At 44.7% G+C, this 10848-nt stretch overlaps 1 protein-coding gene and 1 pseudogene across 1 annotated transcript; both read left to right on the forward strand.

Annotated features, from left to right (window-relative positions):
* Positions 1-421: 421 nt before the first annotated feature.
* Positions 422-837, forward strand: LOC131218363 (ATP synthase subunit 9, mitochondrial-like). Its single transcript, XM_058212977.1, is given in 1 exon segment — positions 422-837. A coding segment is annotated over 1 exon segment (225 nt). The 5' UTR covers positions 422-442; the 3' UTR covers positions 668-837.
* A 6285-nt stretch (positions 838-7122) lies between these two features.
* LOC131218099 (NADH-ubiquinone oxidoreductase chain 5-like) overlaps positions 7123-10848 on the forward strand; it is a 25267-nt pseudogene continuing 21541 nt past the window's right edge.

The raw sequence follows: 10848 nt of genomic DNA on the forward strand, positions 1-10848 counted from the left end.
TAAAGGAAGCTCAACAAAGCATTTCTCAGTGCTTTGATCCACTTGGACTACGAAACCCCTACCAAGGTGCTTCTTCAAGTAGTGATAGTTTATCTCGGTCAAGTACAATTCCCGTGGTTGTCTTGGTTGGAGTTATGTTATTGACACTCAAATTAATTGAGTCTTCAATGGTCACTTTATGACATGCAGGGAAGTTTATATTTGAGTTCAGTTTTAGCCGTAGATAAGGCTAAATTCTATTACTGACTTTGAAGTGAGTTATGTGAGTCGGTACATTGATTCTGCTTTTGTTTTTTGGTGCGCGTTCCAATTTAAATCTAGTAGGGTTGGTTCTTGCACTAAACCTTCGATATATGCCCGAGATAAGAACGTGGGGAAGAGGAATCGAGAAGGAATCCAGGAAAGAGTTACAGAAAAGCGTGATGAGAATTCTTGACTCAAGATGTTAGAAGGTGTAAAATTAATAGGTGCCGGAGCAGCTACAATTGCTTCAGCGGGAGCTGTTGTCGGTATTGGAAACATCCTTAGTTCCTCGATCCATTCCATGGCGTAAAATTCATCATTGGCTAAATAATCATTTGGTTATGCCATTTTGGGCTTTGCTCTAACCGAAGATATTGCATCATTTGTCCCAATGATGTCGTCTCTTATCTCATCCGTATTCTGATCGAACAAAGAAAGGAGGTTTCAATTTCATTCTTAATAGGCCTCTCTTTCTAATAAGGAAGTGGAGGCAGGCCCAGCTTTAAAGCTTATTATGTCAAAGGCCGCGCATACGTTTTTCAGCTGGGTACGATTTAAAATGATTCCACATTCAAGAAAGAACCGGACCTTCAACCTTTACTAAAATCTAATGAACTTTAATGAACTGGTAGATGGTTCATGACTAGACTATGGTCAATGACACTACTGACTATACTGTGTCTCTTAGTAAGGAGGGTCCTCTCTTCGAAGAGCGGTGACCAAGGGGGTTTTCCTCAATCAATCCCATGCCTTTACTCGATCAATCTCGAGGCTAAACAAAAAGTCTCACACAACGAGCGTGATGTGAACAGTAGCATTTTGATCGACTGATGAATATGAAGGAGTTTCAAGGTATTCCTACCTTTTCGATTATTCCCCGTTCCTATCCTCTTTCTTTTTTAAACGAGTCGCATTAGCATTCTTTTTATTTTCAAAGATGTGGGAGAGTCGTATAACGTTTCAGAAGAAGAACTGGATGAGATGAGAGCTTCTATGCTGGAGGCCAGTTATGTCTTGTCGCCATTGAGGCACGTGGCGTTGCTGAAGGGTTTTGAGAAAACCAAATCGTCTTAGTTATGAAAGACTCGGACAAGCCGACTCCTATTAATATCATTCTACGTTTTAGGGATAAGGATTTTCTCGTAGCACTTGCAATTGCACGTGTTCTAAATACAATGTTGGACTCCGCCTTTTCTGAGAATGATTATGGCTTTAGGAAAGATCGCATGAAAGCCACCTCCTTTATACAAAAGGTGTGAAATTTTGGTCCTGTCGAGGTACTCATACATGTCAACTTGAATCTAAGTTTTCATACAGTCAATCATGACCGTCTTCTGTCTAAGTTGCATTTTTTTACAGGTGACCCGACATTCTGAATCTCGTTCAGTCTTTTCTCCGTCTTCCCATTTTAGATCAAAATGGAAATGACTGGTCTAGGGAATCAGGCATAGTGCCGGTGGGCTTTCTGCCATTTGTTCTTTTGAATTTCTTCCTGGATGACTTCGATAGGCAAATATCAAGCCGCCTTCCCTCTTCTTGCTGGTACGGTACATTTTTATTTGATTATATCATAACTCCTCCGAAGGGAAGCACAATTGATGATATCAAGCAAATGATATTCATACTAGAGGGTCATTTACAAAACATTAGCCTCGAGGCTAAGCTGATCTTTTTGGTTCTAGGCAGTACACCCATCCCCATTAGATGTATGGAGAGCTTTTGTCTATGGATGAGGAAGGTAGAATACATTATGTTGAGAGGAGTCCATAAGATGAAGATGAAGATGAAGGTTTCCATATTATAATAATATTCCAAATGATTCTATGCTGATCTGAGATGTTTATTTTGATTTTCTATTTTTGATGATACTGGTTAATAGATTGTCACTTTTCATTGAAATACTTGGAATTTGGTGTTAAAGTGAGAACTGCAAGAAACCAACCAACATATGGTGTACCAGTTGCCAACAGCAGTGCCGAGCAACTAAGTTGGTATGGATTTCCTGCGGCGCAGCAGGAAATCCTTCTCTATATGATATGACGTTCTCGTACAAACAAGGTTTCTTCTTTTTTTTATTGAACACCTCGATAGGTGAGCGGTGGCACCGCGTAGTGCACAAAGCCTTGTCATACTAAATTATTGCCATTCTTATAATAATAAAGAAGCAAGACCATAAATTTTCTTATTTTCCTTGCACCGGCTCTGATTAGTTAATCAACGACTGATGTTATTGCCCAACATAGGTACCCCCTTACTTAGTAGATATAGTTATTAGGTCTGATATAATTAATGCTAGGAAAAGGCGCTCAAGTGCGCTTACGGTCTTAAGTTAGTTCAGCTGCATATCTGCAGAGGAACGGCATGGAAGGCTTCATTCTATTATAACCTTAGGAGTCGCACGTGCATCAACCGCAGCCTCTTCGGTCATTACTATCCCACCTAACCACTGGTGAGATTTTAACCACAGGCGCGTTGTCACAATTGTGATATTATATGCACTCCCAATGCCTCCAAAGGCAGAGGTGCCCGTTTACTTTGAATTAAATCATAACACCGGAACATACGACCATATTTAAAAGATTTTTATAATGGGCCTTTACGATCTAGTCGAAATACAATGGCGGGAGGATCCAAAAGATCACGAGCCGTGATAAAGTAATCATAACTAGCTCGTATATGCCATTGAGAATACGATAGACATGATTGAAGCCAATACTTAAGCATTAATGCCTCAGCTAGCATAGTCACATCATCACCATACTGATTCAAAAGGCTATTAGCTACTTGTTCTAAATAAGCCCAATCCTCGGCACAAGACTCCCAAAGCATAAACCTTACCATTCCCATTTGGTACAAGCGAACATATTTATATTCTGGAAAGCTAAGATAAATTTCGAACGGTAAAGGAAGAATCCCCCCGGGGGAGTATGCTACAAGAATGTGGCAGAAATAATGTCAGTTATAGTTAGGGTTAATGTGTTACGGGAGAGAAGAATCTCTTCTGTATCCCACACATCTCATACGAAGAGAAGTATGAACACAAGTAACACTCGCGTTCTGACACACAGCGTTCCAAGCCACGCTATGGGGAACTGCCTTTAACATTCTGCCTTTAATAAGCGACAAATCCCGATCCTGAATTTGAAATTTCTTCACGAACTCAACACCTCGAAGTTAGAGATTTCGAAAGTGAAATATCTACTCTTAACAAGGACATAGACTCCTTATAAGCCTCTGCCACACGGGGATCCCCGATGACAATATCGTCACCAAGGAGAGTATAGTCAAGAAAGGCTCTACTAGGATAGACTTTATCTATAGAATACCATATGAGAAAGTGATGGCATAATGCAAACAATGCCCAAGAAGACAAATAAAGATCAAGAGGTTGACCTGTTGTGAATTTTACAAGACGGTTACAACGAGCTTTCCGGGTCGTCGAGGCCTAGAATGTATTTACTCCAAGACCCGAAACAACCCATGCAAAAGCCGTAACGCTATTAAACAAGGTCTCAATCAACTTCCATTGTATCTGTAACTGACTTCTATCCATTACAGATGATAAGTCAAAACTAAATAGAGAATGCAATTTTGACAACCTATCAAGTGGCTTAGTCTGATTGTAAGTTCCATCTGTTGGAATCCTACATAAAACAGACAAACGCCAATCATGAGCAGGCCGCAAAAGAGCTTGTTCAAGGGCTAACAAAATCGCAAAGACCTTGAAATTGAAAATGCTTTTCCAGCATCCTCTTCCTTGAAGGCAAGCCTTTCGGGTGCATACTTCGTTAGTATCTCCTCATCAGTGAGTCTGTCATGTGCCCGAACCTTCTCAAAGTAAGACTTCATTGAGAAGACTAACAATTCAGATAGAATGGCAGTAGAACGACAAAATTGAGAACCTAGATCTTGTACAGTAGAGTACATAGACCATGGAAAGTTCACATTGTTAAGGTCATCCCTTTGGGAGGACCACCCGATCATGTGTGAAGAAACAGAATAGTGGGGTAATATACCCCACTGCCCAATCTTGAAAACCTGGTTGGAACGGCCAAAGGTTCCCAGCAGCTCTTTGGGTTTTATCCCAACGTTGGTGCCTGTAGTGTCATCCGATCCCTCATAGCAACTAAGAATATATCCCAGATTATTCTATGGAAAGGGGTGTTCCCCTTGGGAGTAGAAATGAATCTGTTCCCTTAGGTACTAACCGATGATGACGACCACTGAGGGAGCCAGTGGAGACCACATTCCGTGGGAATATTAAACACCCACGGAATGTACTGTTCAGCCAGATCCATGCATACTTCCCAAAATGAATGACAAATTTCATTTAATTGGGTAGTGGGACCCTTAACAATGGTCTTAAACTGAAAGTGAGTTTTCTTACTTATCATAATTAACTGTAAGATTGAGAACATTGAAAGGTACATCTTGACAAGTTTGTCAGCGTACCCATCCCTCCCACATATCATAGCTCTATGAAACACAGGAATGCATCGTGGTAAACCACATCTGATTTAGACCATTTCGAAACCTTCTAAAAAGACAGAATCAAAAGATACCTAAGCACAAAAACAAAGACATCAACAAAAGGAAGATGGTCAATTACCCTATCTATTTTCAGAAGAAAGAGAGAAAAATCAAGCTTTCTTAAACAAGAAGAAAGAAAAGAAAAAGATCCACATTCGCTTCACTTCCGCGTGAGCTCCCACCCCAAACTAGTTTGAGTTCGTGATTCAGATATTCGTGATCATAGGATTCTCAAAAGTCATCTTGGAGAGGTAGCGAGTGCCTCTCGATAGCTGGAATCGAGAGTTTCTCTATGACGAGAGACTCCATCGATCGATGAACAGGGAGCCGAACAACCGAAGCAAGGGTAGCTAGGGCGTCGGCTAACCTGTTTCCATCTCTAGGAATGTGCTCGAACTCAATTTCTTTGAACCACTTGATCAGGTGCTCTACTAGTGCTTGATAAGGCATGAGTTTAGGTTCCTTTTTTCGTGGAGAACTAAGGACATCGGCTAATTACTAACTTCAAATCACTAATGATCTTAATGCAGGTTGCATCAAGTTGTTGTGCTGCTGTGAGGACTGTGATAAGAGCCTCGTATTTTACAACATTGATAGTTGCTGAAAATGCGAGCTAATATGCCTTTGGGATGAGTACTCCTTCTGGTGAGAGAAGCACGATCCCTATATCAATTTCTCGATCGTGGAGAGCGCCATTGAAGAACAGTGTCCATGTTTTCGCTTTCTCCTCTCCTTTAGTGGCAAAGAGGTTCATCTGGAAAATTCATACGATGGCTCTGGGAGGTTGGACAAACAATCGGCCACTGCTTGCCCCTTGATCACCTTCTGAGTGACATAGGTGATGTCGAACTCATAAAGTCATAGCTGCCATCGAGCTGGTCTCCCGGTGATAGCCGGTTTCTCGAATAGATACTTGAGAGGATCCATCCGAGCTAGCAGTTTGACCGGGTGATAAAGCATATAATGGCGAAGCTTCTGAGATGCCCAAATCATAGCAAGGCAATGCTTTTATATGTGTGAATAATAGGTTTCATAGTTAAGCAAAGTCTTACTGAGATGGTAGATAGCCTTCTCCTTCTTGCTTGTATCATCATGCTCAGCGAGGACCGCCCCTAGCGCCGTTTCAATGGTCAAAACGTAGAGGAGTAGAGGCCTTCCTGGTTCTAGTGGAGATAATATTGGGGCATTCATGAGATATATATTAAGTTTCTTGAAAGATTCTTGGCACATGTCGGTCCACTCGAACGTCGTTGTTCTTCTGAAGAAGCTGATTCATGGACTCACATCTCGTGCTGGCTTGAGATATGAATCGTCAAAGAGGTTGCAACTGATCGTCGAAAACTTTGTAACTCCTTAATGTTGCGAGGTGGAGGCATGTTGATGATGGCTCTGATTGTCGACTGGATCTGCCTCAATTCCTTAGTTGCTGACGATGAATCCCAGAAGCGTTGCTTGATATGAGACTCAAAAGGCACACTTCTGAGGGTTTAGGTGAAGGTTGTATTGTAGCAGGTGTTCACTCTACGATCTTCTCGATATACTAGATATGTTGGCTTGTTGTCTTTAATTTGACAAGATTATCATAAACATAATCTTCAAGGATGTCTCCCACGGAAGATGGCTGTTATGGCTCTCTGATAGGTTGCCCCGGTGTTTTTGAGACCTTTGGGCATATCTGTCTAGCAAAATGTCCCCCATTGAGTAATGAAGGAGGTTGTCGGTCTAATCTTCTTCAGCGAGCTTAATTTGGTTTCCGATTGAAAACCCATCCAACAACGACAACCTCTCGTGTCCAGCTGTGGAATCGACCAGAACATCAATGATGGGAAGAGGGAAGTCGTCCTTTGGAGTTGCCTTATTGAGGTTGTGGAAGCTGATATAAACATGAACACGTCAAGCCAAAAAAGGTGAGCTGATGAATAAGTTCCGCTTGTCTCACACGCTACAGATACATTTGACATTACCCCTATTGCGCAATAATAATCGACTTTTTGGCCATAGATTGCAGGATAGACTACTCTAGTTAGCTGGGGGGAGTTAGGTGGAGTTCTTTCTCTAAGATGAGTTCTGCAATTCTGTCTCTCCGATGGGCAGGTGCATCTAGGGATGGCCAGCTTCTCAGATCAACAACTGGCTCCTCTCCCGGTGGTCGAGTAGCTTTCTGCTCCTCTTCTACCGTTAGTTTCTCTTTTTCCCCTTGCCCCTGCATGGCATTATCATGAGTCACTTGCCTCAATATCGATTGAAAGCATGCACTAGAGATGGGAGTGAATCGAAATCGGGGGGAGAAAAGCTTCTTCCCAACATCAGCATGATGAACTAGCTTCTCCCCGGATAAGGCCAGCTTTCTCTCTCGAATCAGTGCATCAGCTATAGATGCTGCCCCGGCTACAAGAACTTCTCCAGAGATCGAACGACGAATGGAACAACCTCACTCAATAACACATATCCCTGCCCTACCTCTAGTGCTTCCCCCACTTCCTCGGTGCCATGACAAGATGATTCTTTCATGGGTGGGCGTGTAATAAGAGATTGCAGAGGTCCCCTTTGAGGGGGGTACTCGAACACCGGGAGAGGGATTGAACCCCCGGGCTGGGAGCCGTGCCAACCAAAGGCTAGTTCCTCCATGCAGTCTGGACTGCCCCTCCCCGTCAGAGGAGTATTGTCCATTTCCCCCCGAAGATATGGATCGGTCAACCGCAGCAGGGGAAAGAGAAGCAGATGGGATATGGGCATATCGCAATCATTCCTCTATCATCTTTATATCCCTTCTGGTCCACCCGATATCCATTCCTTATGTCTCGGCTGGCCAGTACCAATATTTGCTTGATTTGCCATACTTCCCTCCCCCTAATCCTATGGGGCGAGTACACTGGTTGTCTTATGCCTCCGGTGATGAAATCATCAATGCTCCTGGTTGGACAGGGGTAGCTGGTGACTGATCAATTGACAGAGGCATAGCCTTTCAATGAAGTGCTGCTTCCGATGCCTGCCTTAGCCCAGCTGGAGTCTTCCGTTCATCAATTGCCTATTAGGCAGAGGAGTGCCTATTAAGGGCAGGAGCAGTCGATCCACGGCATCGCCGGGGGGGGGGGATTTTCTGACGTGAGGAGTGAAGAAAGAGATTGTTTCTTGCGCCACCCCTTCCTCCCCCTATTGATAGTAGGACTCTGGTTCCGTCATCCCTAAATTCTTCCCTGATAGCATTGTGGTTCCTGCGATTTATGGTAGTAGCGTGGAAAAATTGGGTGTTGCGGTCGCCCTCCTGAAACCAAATAGCTCGAGACTTCTGCCTCAAAGAAATTTCCTCCTGCCCAACCTAAGGGGGGTGTTATGGTACTCGTTTAGCATCACCCTTTCCTCCATGGCGAGATCCGGAGACCTCCCTCTCTCATTGAGATTGCTTGCACCTAAGCAATACGACCTTCCTGGGCGGCTTTCCTGTTTCGGATATCGCCGAAGATCTCTTTGTTCCAGACTCTAAGAGCCTGCTTCAACAGCTTTAGCTTCTTGGAAATCCTGAACAGGGGGGTACCGTCGGATTCTACAATTCCAGACCTCCCGGATCTTTGGTTCGACGATCTGGATGCTCCAACCAGCCTTTTCAAATCTGAAGGCCTCAAAGATTCGTTTGATTCCAGGACAAGAGGGTTGTGGTCCGAGGCAATGCATGGCAATCTCCGGACACAAGCATCTGGGAACATACCTCGCCAGTCAGCGTTGGCCAAGAATCTTTCGATTCTGGTCTGAACAAGGCCCAACCTGCGGTTACTCCAGGTTAAACCCCCTCCCACCATTCCTAGGTCGATAAGGCAGCATCGCTCAACCGCTTCTCTGAATTCTTTCCTACCGTTGCTGTCCCTCCTCTTTTTTCTTCGGCAAAGAGAGTGGCATTGAAGGAAGTCGCCAGTCACGAGCCAGGAGAGATCGACGATCCTCCGCTGTTTCCGCCAAGGCAGACCAAAGGCTTTTTCTAGTCTGGTAGTTTGGACTCCCGTAAACTCCAGTCGACGATCCAGAGAGGGGCCCCTGGGTGTCAGCTACTGAAGCAGTGACCATCTGAGGATCAGAATAAAGAATGTCCAATTTCATTCTAGCTTCAACCCATAAAAGCCATAAGCCACCGGCCCTCCCATGCGCCGGGACACAAAAACACTTTTGGGTGGATTCGAACTTCTTCAGAATTTTGGCGTTTGCTTATTGGGATGTAAGGCTTTCCTGGATAACCATAAATTAAGGGTTATGGGCCCTGATCAATTCTTTCAGATTCAGATGAGGCTGAGGGTCATCTAGACCCCTCACATTCCATGAAAGAATCTTCATGACAGGGGAGACTGGGGCTTGGAGGGCGCAATGGCTTGGCCCTGCTCTCCTTCATTCTCGATTTGACGGTTTAGGTAGGAATTGGAAATGATAGTTAAGTAGTGCCCGATCCAACGAAGAGTAACCTAGAACAAATAGAAGTAACAAGTCAACACGGGGCGATTGTTCAACTCAATCGAACCCCTGCCTTCCGACTCAAGTAGAGTGCATTGATTCAAGGGGCTTCTTTGCCCATATGGCCAATTCCAGTGTCGGAAGTCAGGGATAAGTCCCCAATCCTAACAAGCGAGGAAAGCAAGTCGACGCTAGTCCCCCTTCCTGGTCAAAGGCAGTCTCGTTGAGTTGATCATAGAATTGTGGGCAAGTAGCTCGAGTAGTCGTCCATTCCAGTCCGTTCTCGTTCCTCTCCCGGTGGTCGAGTGACTTCGTTCCTAGGCCGGTTTTGAGTTTGAACAAGCGTCGACGTGAAGTCTACGGAACGTCGACTTCACAGCGAGAACTCGTCTCGTAAAGTAAATGCCAAATTCGAAGTTCCTATCCAAATCAAATGACTTCTAAGGAATGCGCTCGACTCCAATCAGGCAGAGGGGAACGAGAGAAGGGTATTGCCATCCCCTACCATAAATAGAGAAATGTCCGAGATAACAAGGCGGGATTGAACTCGTACGGCGCCCTCCCTTTTCCAGTGAGTCGACTCCATAGAGAGATGGATAGATAGCCATACCTTTGAAGTGCAGCCTCTCAATCCTGATCATTCCCTCGCCCGTTTGTTTCCCCGACTCTCGTTCCCGAGGGGATAGAGCTCGAAGAATGGGCTATTCATTAGAATATGGATGGTGGGACTATTTATGTATTTATTTTCAATTCATTCGGACTTCGACTTCGCCCATTCTTTCCTCTGACTCTCCTGAGAAAGAAGTGGTGAGGGCAGGGGTAGGTGGCAAAGAGGAGTAGGGTATAGGCGGACAATGCATCGGATTAGCTTTCATACTTCGATTCGACGTGAGATACGATCAATCCATCATTCCATAAGAGTCTCAATCCCCGCTTATAAACGGGAGTAAGAAGCCAGTGGGTGAGAGTGAGGGGCTGAGACAGACACCATTTCCCGAGGCAAGCGAACGGGAAAAGGTTCTCACCAGCCGGACTTCCTTGCTTCTCAGTGAAGCCCCGTTGATCGATTCCTCGAGACGGGAAGCTGTCGGCATAAAAGCATTGGGTTTCCTTCCAACCCATTGATTCATACCTCGGGACGGGATTCACCGACCATCCACCCGGATCAGAAAAGATGGAAGTGGGGATCCGATCATTTCAATATCTGCTGTTGAGGACTCGATTCCAGGCATGAAAGCCTCAAATCTTTCCTTCTCGCCGACAATCCCCGATCTAATTCTCAGTTGTGGCGGGGAGGCAGTCACCATCTGGGCATTCAATACCGACCAGCGGACGGATAGTTGTTAGTTGCATAAAAGCATTTTTCCTCCTTGGCCAACCGACATCAACACGGTTACCGGATTCTTCGGACTTCGAACTAGCCTTAGGTTGAATCCCTACTCGCCCATGTCGGGATTCAAGGACAGTTTCAAGCAGCAAGCAGCGACGCTACTAAGGACTAAGGGCCTTATCGTATTATATGAGGGGGCCGAGTCAAAGCTGAAAAGCCCCGATCTAGTGACGGCGCCGTCACTACTATAGATAAAGACTAGGACCCAGCTTCAAAACTACTGCGCGCGTTTTACTAATAGGCTTCAA

The sequence above is a fragment of the Magnolia sinica genome, chromosome 11, assembly GCF_029962835.1.
Source record: "Magnolia sinica isolate HGM2019 chromosome 11, MsV1, whole genome shotgun sequence".
Lineage (NCBI taxonomy): Eukaryota > Viridiplantae > Streptophyta > Magnoliopsida > Magnoliales > Magnoliaceae > Magnolia > Magnolia sinica.